This window comes from Delphinapterus leucas, chromosome X, assembly GCF_059928025.1.
Source record: "Delphinapterus leucas isolate spDelLeu-1000000601 "Yukka" chromosome X, BTC_Dleu_Yukka2, whole genome shotgun sequence".
Lineage (NCBI taxonomy): Eukaryota > Metazoa > Chordata > Mammalia > Artiodactyla > Monodontidae > Delphinapterus > Delphinapterus leucas.
The window spans coordinates 66,543,691-66,561,892 of record NC_143150.1 but is presented as its reverse complement, the minus strand read 5'-3'; the positions used below and the strand labels follow the sequence as shown (position 1 = coordinate 66,561,892).

At 38.6% G+C, this 18,202-nt stretch overlaps 2 protein-coding genes across 2 annotated transcripts in view; one reads left to right on the top strand and one right to left on the bottom strand.

The window, feature by feature from the left end:
* MAGT1 (magnesium transporter 1) overlaps positions 1–4,609 on the bottom strand; it is a 47,705-nt gene extending 43,096 nt beyond the window's left edge. The window contains exon 1 of the mRNA XM_022580848.2: positions 4,468–4,609. Within this exon, the coding sequence (XP_022436556.2) occupies positions 4,468–4,569 (102 nt within the window). The 5' untranslated portion in view covers positions 4,570–4,609. The remainder of the gene's footprint in view (positions 1–4,467) is intronic.
* A 5,413-nt stretch (positions 4,610–10,022) lies between these two features.
* COX7B (cytochrome c oxidase subunit 7B) lies at positions 10,023–14,333 on the top strand. Its single transcript, XM_022580847.2, has 3 exons — positions 10,023–10,162; positions 12,723–12,847; positions 14,132–14,333. Exons 1-3 carry the CDS (start codon positions 10,123–10,125, stop codon positions 14,207–14,209), a joined length of 243 nt encoding a protein of 80 aa, XP_022436555.1. The 5' UTR covers positions 10,023–10,122; the 3' UTR covers positions 14,210–14,333.
* Positions 14,334–18,202: the final 3,869 nt, after the last annotated feature.

Genomic DNA, 18,202 nt, shown 5'->3' with positions numbered 1-18,202 from the left:
GCCTAGCAGAGAGCATATGATTTGGAGTCAGACAAGGGGTAGAATCCCAGCTCAGCCTCTACAGCTGTGCTTCTTTAGGCAAACCCCCAACGTCTCTCTTGCTCAGTGTCAGTTTCCTCACCTTTCAAAAAGGGCTAATACACTGCAGGGTTACTGTGAGGATTAGAGATAATGCATGTAAACCATAGTGCATGACATGTAGAAGGCATTGAATAAATATTAGAGAATAAGTCAATGTTCCAGTGAAAACACTGTTACGAGTGTAAGTAATCCGATAAGTAGGGTAGCATTTCACTTAACAACAGACAACTATGAAGAACTTGAGTGATTTTTAATTATATTCATTTAGGAGAGGTGTCTTTTTTTGTTGTTCTTCTCTATTTTTTTAAATAAATTTATTTATTTTTGGCTGCATTGGGTCTTCATTGCTGCACGCAGGCTTTCTCTAGTTGTGGCAAGCAGGGGCTACTCTCCGTTGCGGTGCTTGGGCTTCTCATTTCGGTGGTTTCTCTTGTTGCAGAGCACGGGCTCTAGGCACACAGGCTCAGTAGTTGTGGCTCTCAGACTCTAGAGCTCAGGCTCAGTAGTTGTGGTCCACAGGCTTAGCTGCTCCGCGGCATGTGGGATCTTCCCGGACCAGAGCTCAAACCTGTGTCCCCTGCATTGGCAGGCAGATTCTTAACCACTGCGCCTCCAGGGAAGCCCTCTATTTTTTTTAAATTGAAGTGTAGTTGATTTACAAAGTTGTGCTAATTACTGCTGTACAGCAAAGTGACTCAGTTATACAGGAGAGGTGTCTTTTTAAACATAATACTTAGATTATAAGATCATACATTATCCTACCATTTAAAGCCAAATCTACTATGGTGGATAGACCTGGGATTTTTTAAAAATAATGTTTTCAAAAATTGTAAGCATTTTGCAACAGAACGTCTATATTTTTAAACTGTCTCTAAGTAGTATCACAGTAATCTCATTATTAAAAAGTCCAAAACATGCTCAGTTACAGGGGAAAGGTATAAAAACGAAACCAACTTTACCAGCCTATGTTTATTCCTTGTTTACTGATGAGAAAATCCAATTTTAGATTGTGAAACCTAAACAAACCCTCAAGTGAAAGAACAGATTGCTGACTTTATATGTACACAGTTAATTAATTAATTAGATGTTTATTGACAGATACTGCTAGGTGTGAAAAAAAATTAATTTAGAAGTGTCTGTATTCATAACCAATATTTTATAATAACTATAAATGGAGCATAATCTTTAAAAATGGTGAATAGCCATGTTGTACACTTGAAACTCATATAATATTGTAAATCAACTATACCTCAGTTAAACAAAAGTGTCTGTATTCAAGATGCTCACAGTCTAATGGGAAAGACTGGTACATAAACAATGACAATACAATGTGCTGAATTCATCTCAATTCACCTAGGGGAACCAGGAAAAGCTTAGTTGAGAAGGAAGGTAATGTTTGAGCTAAGAGTTGAAGAGTAGGAACCCTCAGGTGAATGAGGGAGTGGGGTGAGGGAGAAGAAGGGAGATACTCCAGCAAGTATAGATACTTGCAAGAGAGTATAGAAAGATCAAGGCAGGAATTCCCTGGCAGTCCAGTGGTTAGGACTCGGCACTCTCACTGCCGGGGCAAGGGTTCAATCCCTGGTGGGAGAACTAAGATCCCGCAAGCCATGCGGCCAGTAGAGGGCGGAGCTTGAATTGAGATGAGCCTGGAAAAAGCAGACCAGGGACAGACTACAGGAGTCCTTTTATACTTTGCAAAATAGGTTATTTTAACCTTTCGGTTGTCAGTTTTTTACCTTAGCATCTCTGGCAACACTATGAAGGATGAGTTCAAGGATGACCAGTTAGGCAGTTATGGCAAGAGATTTGCAAGAGCGATAAGGGTCTTGAACAGTGGCATGATGGGAAGGGAGTTAGAATCTGATGCCTTAAAAACATTTTTTTATTGAGATAAAATTCATGTAACATAAAATCCACCGTGTTAACAATTTTAAAGTACATAAAACATTATTAATCATTAGAGAAATACAAATCAAAACTACAATGAGATATCATCTCACACTGGTCAGAATGGCCATCATCAAAAAATTTACAAACAATAATTGCTAGAGAGGGTGTGGAGAAAAGGGAACCCTCTTGCACTGTTGGTGGGAATGTAAATTGATACAGCCACTATGAAGAACAGTATGAAGGTTCCTTAAAAAACTAAAAATAGAACTACTATATGACCCAGCAATCCCACTACTGGGCATATACCCTGAGAAAACCATAATTCAAAAAGAGTCATGTACCACAATGTTCACTGCAGCACTATTTACAATAGCCAGGACATGGAAGCAATCTAAGTGTCCATAAACAGATGAATGGATAAAGAAGATGTGGCACATATATACAATGGAATATTACTCAGCCATAAAAAAGAAACGAAATTGAGTTATTTGTAGTGAGGTGGATGGACCTAGAGTCTGTCATACAGAGTGAAGTAAGTCAGAAAGAGAAAAACAAATACCGTATGCTAACACATATATATGGAATCTAAAAAAACCAAAAAGGTCATGAAGAACCTAGGGGCAAGATGGGAACAAAGACACAGACCTCCTAGAGAATGGACTTGAGGACACGGGGAGGGGGAAGGGTAAGCTGGGACAAAGTGAGAGAGTGGCATGGACATATATACACTACCAAACGTAAAACAGATAGCTAGTGGGAAACAGACACATAGCACAGGGAGATCAGCTCGGTGCTTTGTGACCACCTAGAGGGGTGGGATAGGGAGGGTGGGAGGGAGGGAGATGCAAGAGGGAAGAGATATGGGGACATATGTATAACTGATTCACTTTGGTATAAAGCAGAAACTAACACACCATTGTAAAGCAATTATACTACAATAAAGATGTTTAAAAAATAAAAAATCAAGTACATAATTCATTGCTAATTCCTTTTGAAAGTAATCTATCCCCTGCTAGGCTCTTCTGCTTCTAGTTTAGTGAGAGGTTAAATGAATAAATAATTTAACTGGTAGAAATACTAGTTTTTAACATTTTTCACTGTTTTATTAAAAAATGATGGTTGTCGAAATTTAGACAATACCAACGTATAAGGTAAAAAGTTACAGTGTTCCCCTAACGAACAATCCCAACTACCCAGAGATATCCACTGTTGTATATCCTTACAAAGGTTTCTCTCTCTATATATATACGCTCATATATATATATATATATATTAACATAAAAGGCCTCTAGAATATAAAACTATGTATTGCTTTACATCTTGTTTTCCATGTAAAAATGGCTTGGAACCCTCCTAAAAAAGCACATAGATTTCTAGTTCCAGTGTATGAGCCTGCTCATTTCACCATTACTTTGAAAATTGTATATTTTTAATTTTACTTTTTGCCAATCTATTAATTAACTCGTTTTAATATGCTAGCTTATTTTTTTCTTATGGAATAGTACACATATTCAAAAACAGAGAAGGTAGGTTCTCTTAAATTCAGCTCAAGTTGACAAGCATCGGAGATGTTTAAATGGCATTTTAAAAGTGCCTGTACAGGTATCGTGTACTAGAAGGAGGCACAGAATGTACAGGAAATAGCATAAGACTGACTGACCTAGGATTTCAGTCCTTGTTCTGCAACAGTTAACTGTGTAAGTTTAGGACTTGGGTTTCCTCATTTATAAAATTAGAGAGCACAAAGAATCGCTAGTAATCGGTAAAGCTCTAAGAGCATACGGCTCTACACATGTTTCAAAACAACAATGTTAAAATTCCTCAGCTTGGATTGCTTAATGGTGAGTAAAGAATACTGTATCTCCTCCACTTACCAAAGTCAGTAAATTCCACGAGGAGGAATCTTAGTTTTGTTCACTTATATACACTAAGCTTCTCACAACAGCGCCTGGCGCGCTTGATATTTGGTAAATCATTGAAAATTGTTTAAGAGCTTCACTCCGGTAACTTGCTTTGAATCAATTATTTGGACAATGAAATAAATTTGGCACAGCTCCGCTCTTCTGTTTACTCCTCTCATTCCTGAAGTGAAAATGCTACAAAATATATAGTTCTCACACGTCTAAAAGGGAGTTACATCTACTGACAGAAGAAAGACTCAGATATTCTACCCCTTGGACCTAAAGTCGAACTTCCCGCCACCACCTGATGGGGCCCATACTCAAAGAAGTGTCAAAACTCGTAGCTATGTACATCCACAGGCCTATAGAAGCCAGCTTGTCACCTACCCCACCCCACTCTCAGGCTCTACAGTCCCAGAAGACAAGGTATTACAGTTTCTTCTCTCGCGAACCCCACAATTCCAAAAACGGCGGAATTGGAGCCGCCAAAGGTACAGAATCGGCGGGGAAAAGGGATCGGGAAGGACAAAACAGACCCTCTCAAGCCCCACTCGTTGGGAGAAGCCCGTGTTGCTGGAAACAGCGTCCTCACCTCCTTCTTTCTCTGGGCAGAGGCTGAGGGAACCCCGTAAACGAGCAGCAGTGCCACCGCTACGGTCGCAGAGACGCACCAAATCCACCAACGCGCTGCCATGTTCGCTTCTCTCCTTCCTAGAAGGGAAACTTTCCTGGGGCTGGGTCTGAGGGTTGGGCGTGAGAACAGACAAACCAGCCCCCTCGCGCCTCCTCATTGGTCCAGCTCAACCCTGCCCGTAGTCCCCTCACATTACGTCAGGGCGCTGTACAGCCAGACGCCCGCTAAAAGACGTTTCACTTCTAATTGGTCTCTGTTAGCCAATAGAAAAATGACAATCTGGAGGTTTTACATTGGTCCGCTAAGGATGAGAGACCGCCCCTTTCATTAAACGTAAAGATGGCGGGCTTAGTGGTTCTTCAAATACGCGTGCGCAGTTGTGAAGCATTGCGGCTTTTCAGCGTCCAAGCTGGTTTAGGGTTGTTACGACAGAAACTTTTTCCCGGAGACTCTTTAGAACTCTTTGAACACCTCTTTCGTGTAATATTCTAGAAAAATTGGACCTAGCCACGTGATTGATAGGAGCTATCCAAGTCCCTTATTTGGCCTCCAAAGTATTTCAAATAAAAAAATAAAAAGAAAGCTGGGGCTTCCCTGGTGGCCGTGGTTAAGAATCCGCCTGCCACTGAAGAGAACACGGGTTCGAGCCCTGGCCAGGGAAGATCCCACATGCCGTGGAGCAACTAAGCCCGTGTGCCACAACTACTGAGCCTGAGCTCTTGAGCCCGCAAGCCACAAATACTGAAGCCTGCGCACTTTGAGCCCGTGCCCTGCAACAAGAGAAGCCAGGACAATGAGAAGCCCGCGCACCGCAGCGAAGAGTAGCCCAGGCTCACCGCAACTAGCGAAAGCCCGCACACAGCAAGGAAGACCCAACACAGCCAAAAAATAGGTAAAAGCAGGAAAGCAAAAACAGTGTTACTGAGGGATATTTTCAAAAGTGAATGAACAAGAGCTTGTTGAATACCTTGTGTGTCCCAGGAACTGTGCCACATGTGCTGAACACAACAGACATCAAAAGTTATATTCTAAAGTGTTTATTCATGGCAAACCTTTAGGTTTATTAGGTAGGCACCAACAAGTACTTAAATTTCTGTTATAGACAGCAACATTTTTTTTTAACTTGCCGTTCTTTTGTTTGAGGGATGGACGCAGCACTAAGGTTGTAAGAAAGCACTTCTGTCTTTTTAAAGTTTTTGTGTCATAATCGGTTTTCTTAAATATCCAGTTCCCTTATCTAAAAAATAATAAAAATCCTACATAGCAGAACTTTCCACTTTTTTGGCCCAGTTCTGTTTACCATTGTGGGTTGTAAAACTGGGATAACAGAGAAGAATAATATACTCAAGAGGAAAACCACCAACAAAACCAATTGCATGTAATTTGGATTTATTTTGATGCTGTGGAATATCATATGACCATTCTTTTAGGCCCTGCTGAGAAACACACGGAGAGGAAAATAATTTCATTAAGTTGGAGAGACAAAGAGATGGGTATGGAAGGGAAAATAGTTGCTTCTGAAGAGATGTGATCTAGAGATATGTAAAAAATTAAAACGTTTACAGACACTCGTAGTAAGAAAACTTTTTAAAAAGGACACTGAGACATGCCATATGATTCCATTTATATGACATTCTAGAAAGGTAGAGAACAGATCAGTGACTATCGGGCTGGAGGTGGGGAGAGGGACTGACTACAAAGGGGCCACACAAGGAGATTTTTTGTGAGGATACAGCCTTTCTCTCCTTAATTATTGGGGTGGTTACACACTGTTTGTATTTGTCAAAACTCAGAAGACTACACTAAAAAAGAGTGAATTTTACTGCATGTAAATTTAACAAATAAAAAATTAAGGTAAGTTTTTTAAGTACACAAAAATCTCACCTATCATTTTGGCAAAAATTCAATACGTGATGTCACTGAGTCTGTGGGGAAACAGGCACCCTCATACATTGCTGGTGGGAATGAAAAATGGAGGATAACTTAATATCTAATGCATTTCTCCTTTGATTCAGCAATCCCACTTCTAGGAATCTACTCCAACAATAAGAAAATATATGCTCACAAATTTGTTCATTTCAGCATTATTTGTAATTGAAATATTCTCAAAACCACCTAAATGTTCAAATATAGGAGAATGATTGAATATACTATGGTACATAAATACCATGGAGTATTTCACAGCTGTAAAGAAAAGGAATGAGGAAGAACTCTGTAAATGATATGGATTTTCAAGATCTGTTGTTAAAGTGAAAAAACCAAGTGCAAAAGTACATACATATTATGCTACATTTGTGTAAAATAGAAGAGGAAATAAGAAAATATATATGTTTGCCCATTTTGCAAAAGGAAACACAGAAAGCTTAAATCAGAAACTAATGAAATTGGTTACCTACAGAAGGTGGAGAAAATGGAGTAGAAAAGTTATGAGAGGGAATGACACTTCTCTAAGTACACCAGTTTTGTATAGTTTTGACTTTTGAAATAATGTTAATATTTTAAAAATAAAATATAAAAGCAAATCATATGGTTTTGCAAGATGAAAAAAGTTCTGGAGATGGATGGTGGTGATAGTTGTACAACAATGTGAATGTACTTAATACCACTGAACTATACACTTTAAAATGGTTAAAATAGTAAATTTTATGTTATGTATATTTTACCACAATTTAAAAAATAAGTTAAACATTTAAAAATCACATCAGTAAGAATGGGTTAAAAAACTGAAATTGAATACAAACAGAAAAAAGGGAGCACAACTCTATTTCAAATGAAAAAAAACCACACTAAAAAAAAATAACTAATCTGAAAAATTTATGAACACAGTACCTTGATTACATACCATTAGTCTAAAGAAAAAAACACAACTACAAGCAAATCTTAAACTCTACGAGGTAGATTTGTTTTTCATAGTGATATGAGCAAAGCAATTCTGAAAATATATTGTGTATAATGTAATATGTAAAAACACTGATGTTGAGAGCCAGGATTCTCACTGTGTAAGAAGGGAGATACAAATATGAAATGAGGGAAAGTAAAAAAGAACTTTTGGGGGTTGGACTGGAATTGGAAGTATTTGTATAAATTTATCATTCATGATATATATTCCTAGCTCTATTCACAGGAAGGACTAGAAGCAATGACACTCCAATATCAATGAGCAAACCTAGTGCCAAATCTAGGTTGCTAAATGCCATCCCTGAAATAAATTGGGGCTCCTTAGGGAAATGGTTGATTCCAGTGCTGGGGCAGGGAAAGTACAAGATGAGCCTTGTGTCAGAAAATAAAGATGTGCTCAAAAAAAATGATGGTGACGTCAAAAAAAGACATATAAGCCAGCTTGAAGGGAATCCTACTGACCACATCTGAGACTATTGAGCATTAAAATAAATCATGATAGCAATGGATTATAACCTATGGAATCCATGGATCCACACTGATAGTGAACAAATAAATAGGGGAGAAGATCAAACTCCTCTTTATAGTAGAACACTCAGTATTAAATATGGAAGGAATGATAGAGTTAGAAAATCACCATTTTGCAACTTTCATACTAATAATTCTTTTAGGCAAAAATCATCAATGGATACAAAAACTAGTGGGTGGAAGTTTGATAAAGAACAGGATATATACATAGTCTGAATGTATTCCTCACGTTACTTATTAATGACAAAGAGAAAAACAGTAACTTTATACTATAGGAACTTGGAGGTCACCCTTTTGATCAAATGATTAAAGTTGGCATTATCAATAATGGGACAAGCTAATATTATAGGCTTCCTGATAAGATGCCCTAAGAAGACATATCTGTCATGTAGTATTCCTGTCAGAAGTGCATTAACTGAATCTAATTAGGAGAAAACGTCAAGCACACAAAATTTGAGGGAACTTTTACAAAATAACTGGCCTGTACTCTTCAAATATATTACAGAGCACAGACCTGTGGAGTCAGAAGGTCCGTTACCAGTTGTCACTTACAATTGCCTAATCTTGATTCTGCACCTCATTTCCTTCATATGTAAGCTTGAGAGTATAAAGTTTACCTTAGTAAGAAAAAAATTAGTGCCGTGAAAGACAAAGAAAGGCCGAGGAACTGTTTGATTTTCTAGGAGACTAAAGACATAACTTATATGTAATGAGGTGGCTGGACCTAGAGTCTGTCATACAGAGTGAAGTAAGTCTGAAAGAGAAAAACAAATACCTTATGCTAACACATATATATGGAATCTAAAAAAAACAAAAAGGTTCTGAAGAGCCTAGGGGCAGGACAGGAATAAAGACGCAGACGTAGAGAATGCACTTGAGGACACGGGGAGGAGAAAGGGTAAGCTTGGACGAAGTGAGAGAGTGGCATGGACATATATACACTACCAAATGTAAAACCGATAGCTAGTGGGAAGCAGCCGCATAGCACAGGGAGATCATCAGCTCGGTGGTTTGTGAGCACCTAGAGGGGTGGGATAGAGAGGGTGGGAGGGAGACGCAAGAGGGAGGAGACATGAGGATGTGTTTATATGTATAGCTGATTCACTTTGTTATAAAGCAGAAGCTAACACACCATTCTGGAGCAATTATACTCCAATAAAGATGTTTAAAAAAAAAGACATAATTAAATTCAATACAGGGAACTGGATTGAATTCTGGATAGAGATATTGGGGTAATTGGTGAAATTGGAATATGAGCTGTACTGTCTCAATATTAAAATTTCTGAATTTAATAACTGTACTGTGGTTATGTAAGAGAATAGCTTACTCTTAGGAAATGAACCCTGAAGTATTAACAGGTAAAAACACATGACGTATGCAAGTTATTCTCAAATGGTTCAGAAAAAAAGAGATGCATTTATATATACATCTTTTATGTACATGTATTTAATCACACACACAAAGAAAACATGTGGCAAAATATTACCAAGTGGTGTACCTTGGTAATGGGTGTACAGGAAGTCTCCCTCCCCCAATATTTTATTATGAAAATATCCAAATATACAAAGTGAAAGAATTGTACTCTGAACACACACCGCTAAGATTCTACAATCAACAATTTGTTAAATTTGCTTTATCACATATTTATCTACATATTAATAATTCTTTTTACTGTTCTTGCAAGTTTCCTCATAACTTGAAATCATTTCAAAATTAAAAGTTAAACGAGTTAGTAGGTAGTAATAGGAAAAAAATTAAAGAAATGAAGGAAGTTTGGAGGGAACAGAAAGTACTGCTAGTGTGAAGCGAGATACAAGCTCAGTCTTCTAAAACACTATCTTGAAGCTGGTGCCTTTGATGTCTCAGTCTGAGATCAATGTCTCAGCTCTCCTCTATAGATCCCTAAACCTGGCTTCGAGGCCAGGGATTCTCTCATTGTTACGTAAATATCTTGGTATGTCATATACAAAGTGTAAAACTTCGTTTCCCACAAGGCGTTTATCCTTCCGTGCTGTAAAGAGGACAAATTCTATAGGTTTTTTACAGGTCTCGCGAGATTCATCAAATCTCTTTAACGAGCTCAGCAGGAAGCCATTTTGTTTCTCAGGGCGCTTTGCAAGGGTACTAGAGGTGAAATTGCAAGAAGTTAGCAACTGCAGTTGCCGCCGTTCTGTCTTCAGCTTCACGATGTTTCCCTTGGCCAAAAACGCACTAAGTCGTCTCGGAGGTGAGCAAAAATTGTGAGCACATCTTTTCCAACTGCCTTTTTCCGTTGTCTTCGTGGTCTTTCGTGCCCCTTCCTTCCATGTGCATCTCGACTTTATTATTCTAAATGCTCTGTCTCCCACCTCACCCCAAGTAATTGGGAAAATGTTCTTAGCATTAGCCTAATCGCTCAGCGTTTCTGTTTGGGTTCCCAGCTCTCTTTTGTTACTGGAGTCATAACCCAGCTCTGCTTTTTTTTTTTTATTTTTCGGTAGCCTACGATTTCAAGGGAGACACTTGGTGAACACTTCTCGTTCCTTAAGTAATTCCGTAAACTTTAGCTTTGGGGACACGTTTACCCGCAAATGGAAGAGCCTCTTCCCCAATTCTTGGTTTCATTGCAGGGAAACAACCTAAATGGTAGCACTGCAGCTTTTATGTTATTTGTGGATTATTAACTAAATAATTGTGGTCCTTTTTTTCTTACCTAAAAGTTAGGCAGGTACAGGGAAATTTTGAGACCAGCATTATGTACTAAGAATGCACTAGATTGGAGAGATAAAAGTTATTTCCATACTTGATTTGCGCTGAAGGTGACCTTGAGTAACGTGAGCAGTTTTACAATGAAAGTGACCTTAAACAACTACCATTTAGCTTCTTTAGCCATCTTTTTATTTTCTGTTTATGGAGTCATTAGAAGTATTACTAGATTGTGTTCTAAACGCTCAAGCACCTTTGACAATAACCAAAAAATAGTTGTCTGACCGGTTTTTCATATTCCAAAAGCCACGTCTATTATCTCTTTCACTTTGGGCAAATGATTTAACCTCTCTCAACTTCATTTTCCTCCTTTGTAAAATAGGGGCTTAGTAAATAATACCTACCTCGTAGAGTTGTTGAGGATTATATGAGATTACCAATAGGCGGTAAGTGAACCATTTCTTGTCACAGAGAAGAGGTCCAAAGAAATCCACTTGGGTGACCTGAGTGTTGAGGTCATGAGGTGTTTCAGAATTGCTTGCTTGGTAATCTTATTTTCTTTGCTTTTTGAGCAGGTAGGGCCTTGTACCTCAGGAAAGGGGTTTGGAGGTTGTTATTTTCAATGTGGAATTCACATGCTCACTTTTTAACTGCTCTAGAGCAGATTATATTGGGAAATGTTTGTAAATTTGCTCATCCCAAGTGTGACTAAAGGTGAAAAATAACTAAGGCACTTAAGCGAAGAAACCATTAAATGGTCAAATAACTATCCTGAAATAACCCATTGTATCACATTATATCAAATAACCCATTGTATCACATAACCCATTATATTCATAAGTACTAGTGAATGGGCAACATTGCTGTTTCTTTAATACGTTTTTCATTACATACCTTTTGAGGCTCTAAAACAATAAGGACCTGCTACTTAGATTGGAGAGGAAGAAAAAAGCAGCTGGAAATATGCATTTTCCAGTCTTGGCTCTTTCCCAAGCCCCCCAAGTACCTCCAGAGGCAGCTTGAAACTCTTTCTACTAAAATAGCAGTAATAGCAAAGCTTTCATGTTGTCATTCTGCTCAACAGCTTTTACCTCTACCAAAAAAGTGGTCCTCCATGAACCTTTCTAGTTTTACCTCCTGTTACTAATTTATTTACCTTGTCCTTCAAACGTAATTTGTTTTCTAGGACACTGGGTTTTCTGTCTCTGCTTTTTTCAGATTCGCCTTTCCCATGCCTATATAACCAAATCCTACCTGCTATTCAAAGTGCTTAGCTAACATTCTGCTTCCTTGTATTATAGTGGTTGTGTCTTTGTATCTAATAGCCTGGCTACATAACCAAATCCTACCTGCTATTCAAAGTGCTTAGGTAACATTGTACTTCCTTTTATTGTAATGGTTTGTGTCTTTGTATCTAATAGCCTCCCCTAGAGTGGAAGTTACCCAAGAACAGGGTCTGTGTCTTACACATTTCCATATACCCCATTTCTTTTAGCATGGTGCTATATTCATTAGTCACTTTTTTAAAAAGTCAAGATTACTCTAGTTTTTGGGGTAATTTTAAGGTCATAAACATTTAGCGTGCTTTAATGATTTTGAGTTTATTTACCCCTTTATGTTGTAAGTTGCTGAGCACTGCTGAGTAAACTTTAGTGAAATTCAAAGTAATAAATACTCAAATTAATGAAGTAGGAGCTAAGTTCAGAGGTTATACAAATACCAATTTGTCATGGATGTTACTGACATCACTTTTTCTTGGTTTTTCCCCTCAACATTTTATTGTGGAAAGTTCCAGACATATCGAAAAGTTGGAAGAATTGTATAATGAATACCCACATACCCACCACATAGATTCTACAACTAACATTTTGCTGTATTTGTTATATCACATATTTGTCCATCTGTCAATCTTATTTGTGAAGCATTTCAAAGTATGCTACTTTGCTTTTAGCTGCAATATGTTTTAACATTTTATTATACTGCATAATACTGTGGAGTTAACTACCTTGGCTTTTGTGAGTGGCAATATCAATTACACATGTTCTCTTTTCCTGATAATTGATAGATATGCTCCCGTATTCTCTTTCCTTTCCCCCTTTAAGTTCGAAGCATTCCGCAAACAATGGCAAGGCAGAGCCACCAGAAGCGGGCACCTGATTTCCATGACAAATATGGTAATGCTGTATTAGCAAGTGGAGCCACTTTCTGTGTTGCTGTATGGGCATATGTAAGTACTGTTGATTGATAACCTGTTTTAGATGTTTTTTATTCCCATTTATCTCATGTATTCAAAATGTTTTCACACAGTATACATTTCTAGTTAGGAGGGGCTTTAGAGATTTTCTAACGTAATTACCCACCTAGTGCAGGAATTTCTTCCTCAACATTGAGCATTCATCCGTCATCTGTTCTTAACATTTCCAATAACAAGTTGCTTAGTGGATCAAAAGGCAGTCTTTTCCATATTGTGTAGCTGGTTGAAAAGATCTTATGTTGAGTTAAAATCTGCCTCCTTCATTTTTACCCATCATTTCATTGCAATACAGAAATTCTGATCACATTTCCATGTATCAGCTGTTAGATATTAGAAGATTCCTATCATGTCTCCTGGATCTTCTCTTTCATATTAAACATTCTTAGTTCTGTTGATCATTTTTTTGTTATATGATTTCCAGGGTTTTCACCATCTTGGTCACCTTTCTTTGCTTAATCAACCTTTCTTCTATAGAAGAACTGAGTACAGCATTTCTGATGGATGACATATAAAGTGACTTGCTTTTAATATTTTAGTTTTTTACATCTTCATTTACCAATCTACTTACCAGTCACTGTACTTGCTGGTTAAAAATAGGAGTCTTGAAGTTATAATAAATATATAAACTGATTTTAAAAGATATGAAACAACCCTTGCCTTAATAATCAAAGACTTTATTAATAGGCCTTTTTCATTCTTATTTTGATCTTCCTGAAATCAGATATATTATTAAAATAAGTGTGTGTACTTAATTGGAAGAGTAAACAGATGTTGAACAAATGTGTGATCGGGGGCACTTTTGGAAGTGAAGTGCTACTTGAAGAAGGGATATTATAAAAGTCCTCTTTGGCAGTATTTAGGTAGTCGTGGTTGAGTGCAACAGTGTTTTTGAGGATGTAGTATAGAAATGTGATATACAAATTTGAATTAATTAAATGAAATTTAAAATGTAGTTGCTGAGTCACACTAGCTACATCTTAGTTGCTCAATAGCTGTATGTAGCTAGTGGCTAACTGTATTAGACAGTGCAGATATAGAACATTTCCTTCATCTCTGGAAGTTCTACTGAACAGCACTGCTCTAGAGAATTAGGACAGCAATTAGGTTTGGCCTACCTGGAGGGCACTGTATCCCAGGTGACTTTCTGTGTGTTTTTAACCTATAGTGCAGAATACCTTTGCCACTTTAGGAAGTACTCTCCAAGGGAGAGTGGGCTCTGGTTTAAACATATAACTGACAGCATTTTAATTCTTACAGACAGCAACACAAATTGGAATAGAATGGAACCTGTCCCCTGTTGGCAGAGTCACCCCAAAGGAATGGAGAGAACAGTGATCATCCCAGCTGGTTTAATACTGAATTGTTTCAAAATCAACTCATAATTGATGCCAAGTAAAAGCATTATGTACCCATTAAAATATGGCGTGATTGAAGAAATAAAGTACATTTGAAAACCTCATTGTAGGTTTGTTTGTTTCTTTTGTTAATGAAACCAAGCTTGATCATTTTTATTTATTTAACCTTTGTGTTAATATTAAAGTCAAAACACTGTACAACTTCTTGAATAGCTTTTCTCTATTAGATAGTGTGAAAGGAAAGTTTGGCTGTCACCTAGGAGTCAACTTTATAATAGGCTGAAATTACAGTTTATGAATAACTGATCACAGTTATTTTAGGGCATCTATGAGTTTAAAATTTGGTGTCCATATCTTGGTTATACCTACTACTTTCAGCCTCTCATATATGTTTGTATTTAGAATTGGCGTTAAGTCCTTTGTACTCCTGCCAAGAGAACTTAGGGTGTCACCAGACCCATAGGAAGAGTGGTCCTATCAAATGAACTCCTAGGATGTCTGAAGACTAGCTAGCTCCTTGGCTCCCTTGGTACATTTATCTTAGAGCTCTATTTTATTTTTTATTTTTATTTTTTGCGGTATGCGGGCCTCTCACTGTTGTGGCCTCTCCCGCTGCGGAGCACAGGCTCTGGACGCGCAGGCTCAGCAGCCATGGCTCACGGGCCTAGCCGCTCTGCGGCATGTGGGATCTTCCCGGACTGGGGCACGAACCCGTGTCCCCTGCATCAGCAGGTGGACTCTCAACCACTGCACCACCAGGGAAGCCCGAGCTCTATATTTTTCAGCATATTTATTTGAGATGTTTATGAGGTTATTAAAGAAAGGATCTGTTTTACTTATCTAACTACTAGTGACCTCTGCTGTTGGCTTTCTGTAACTATACCAGTTTTTGGATTAGTGGATTATCCTGAATTCACTATGACATTGGATTTTATGTGTAAGATATTAACTGAAGAAAACACAGTATCTACACCATGTGCTTCTTTATTTCCTCAGCCAAAGGCTCTGAAGTAAGCGTCAAGTAGTGGCTTTTTAATAGTGCTCAAGCAGAAAATTGAAATTTCAGTTGAGTAACCTATCTATATTGGCTAAATTTGAGATTTCTAAAATTCACTTACCTGATACTGTAGGTTATCAGGTAAGTGGCTTTTAGGACTCTCCAAATTTTCCTGATGTAGATAAGGATTTATACTTAACCAAACATTTGAAGAATGTTTACTCAATAGGTGAAATACTAGAATTGCTCTTATGGCAATATGTCCTGTTTTCTCATTAATGTACCAAAGCCAGTAATTTCATGACTTTTTAAAGTAGGAATAAGGATTTGAATGTCATTGCAGCACAGTAGGTTGCAAGATTAGTAACTACATAGTAGTGACACCATTTGGTAAAATTTGAACACTTTATATCATATTTAGAATGTTAAAAGAGGACTAAAGTATTCAAATGCACGTAACCCTCCAACATGATTAAGCAAAATAAACATGTCTTTAAGAAAGTTTCAACCTTCTGTTTTTGTTCCTGAGTTGGCACTGAGAATTTCTAATGACTGGAGGTAATTTTCAGTATGATTTATACCACTTCTGTCAGATAAGTAGTAATTGTCAGCTATTCTGATAGGCAAAAATAAATAGTATGGGGGCTTCCCTGGTGGTGCAGTGGTTGAGAGTCTGCCTGCCGATGCAGGGGACACGGGTTCATGCCCCGGTCCGGGAAGATCCCACATGCTGCGGAGCGGCTAGGCCCGTGAGCCATGGCTGCTGAGCCTGCGCGTCCAGAGCCTGTGCTCCGCAGCGGGAGAGGCCACAACAGTGAGAGGCCCGCGTACCGCAAAAAAAAAAAAAAATAATAATAATAGTATGACTTTTTTAAAAAATAAATTTATGTTTTGGCTGTTTTGGGGTCTTTGTTGCTGCACGTGGGCTTTCTCTTGTTGCGGCGAGCGGGAGCTACTCTTCGTTGCAGTGCTCGTTGCTGTACACGGGCTTCTCATTGCGGTCGCTACACTCTTGTTGTGGAGCACGGGCTCTAGGCGTGAGGGCTTCAGTACTTGTGGCACATGGGCTCAATAGTTGTGGCTTGCGGGCTCTAGAGCGCAGGCTCAGTAGCTGTGGCGCACAGGCTTAGTTGCTCCGCGTCATGTGGGATCTTCCCAGACCAGGGCTCAAACCTGTGTCCCCTGCATTGGCAGGCAGATTCATAACCACTGCTCCACCAGGAAGTCCTAGTATGACATTTTAAAATGTCTATTTGTCAGCATACGTGTTGCCTTGTGTGATAAAATCGTGGTGGTAGTCAGCATCTTTGAAAATACTTACAAAACTTAGTTTTATGATTAATCTTGTCCTGATGAGTAGTTATAAAACTACCACGGCCACTACCAGAAATGAAGCTGTGGTTTAAGTCGAAGTTATTTTGTGTCATCACAATATTCTGACCTTGCAGCTTGCTTAGTGTACTCAAAGTTTTCATCCTGTGTGAAGGTTGTCAAATTAGTCTCCCTGTAAAAATCTGTATGTTTGAAGAATTTAGATAAGTGACTTAATTTAGAAGCATTGCCAATCCTTCAAATGTTATTTATTCGGGGAGTTATGAAGTATTTTTTAAAAAGGGTGAATGTTGTAACTGCCATTCTTAATTTGACTCAAGCTATTTTAGTGCATGTGTTCTGTTCTTTTAAATTATTAAACTTACTTAGAACTAGGTATCGTGGTAGTTGTAGAGGCACAGATGTTGTGTTCTCACCCTCCTGACTATTAACTTTATTGGTGATATTAATAAGCATTTCATAAGCATTTGGGGGGTACCAACTATCTGCTCAATGCCAGGAAACCTGATATACTTCTTGAAGACATTCCCTTCTATTTGAAAGCTCAGTTTAATATAGTAGTAATTTAAAAAGTGTTGGTATGCTCATGCATTGATACGGGAGATTAGGGATGATTCATTTAGAGATACGAAGTGGTTTATTTATTTTTATTTATTTATTTATTTTTTGTGGTAAGCGGGCCTTTCACTGTTGTGGCCTCTCCCGTTGCGGAGCACAGGCTTCGGACGCGCAGGCTCAGTGGCCATGGCTCACGGGCCCAGCCGCTCCACGGCATGTGGGATCCTCCCGGACCGGGGCACGAACCCGTGTCCCCTGCATCGGCAGGTGGACTCTCAACCACTGTGCCACCGGGGAAGCCCGGTTTATTTGTTTTTAATTATCCAGGTTCTATTTTTTTTCTAAATAAATATTTTATTTATTTGGTTGCACCAGGTCTTAGTTGTGGCAGGCGGGCTCCTTAGTTGTGGCTCACAGGCTCCTTAGTTGAGGATCGCCAACTCCTTAGTTATGGCTTGCTGGCTTCTTAGTTGTGGCCAGTGGGCTCCTTAGTTGCAGCACACAGGATCCTTAATTGTGGCATGCGAACTCTTAGTTGCAGCATGCATGTGGGATCTAGTTCCCTGACCAGGGATTGAACCCAGGCCCCCTGCATTGGAAGCTCAGTCTTATCCACTCCACCACCAGGGAGGTCCCTGAAGTGTTTTCTTTTCTTTTTTTTTTTTTTTACATCTTTATTGGAGTATAATTGCTTTACATTGTTGTGTTAGTTTCTGCTGTACAGCAAAGTGAATCAGTTATATGTATACATATATCCCCATATCCCTTCCCTCTTGCATCTCCCTCCCACCCTCCCTATCCCACCGAGCTGATCTCCTGTGTGATGTGGCTGCTCCCCACTAGCTATCTATTTTACATTTGGTAGTGTATATATGTCAATGCCACTCTCTCACCCTGAAGTGTTTTAAAGTCAGGGAAAGGCCCAGTGATTAAGAATGTAGAGGATGTTGCCGCTCATAATGATGAACTTTACCTAAAAACTAGAGAGCCTAGTAGATTTGATATTCTTCTGATAAAGCTTTATTTCTGGTTTCTGCCTTTCAGTGAATTTCTCTGAAAGCTTAACACAGTGTTAATGTTGAAGTT

Excerpts from the sequence above, each read along its gene's own strand:
- COX7B (XM_022580847.2), top strand. The coding sequence starts at position 10,123 with ATGTTTCCCTTGGCCAAAAACGCACTAAGTCGTCTCGGAG. Across the intron at positions 10,163-12,722 it reads CGCACTAAGTCGTCTCGGAG|TTCGAAGCATTCCGCAAACA; the intron begins GTGAGCAAAAAT and ends TCCCCCTTTAAG. Across the intron at positions 12,848-14,131 it reads GTGTTGCTGTATGGGCATAT|ACAGCAACACAAATTGGAAT; the intron begins GTAAGTACTGTT and ends TAATTCTTACAG.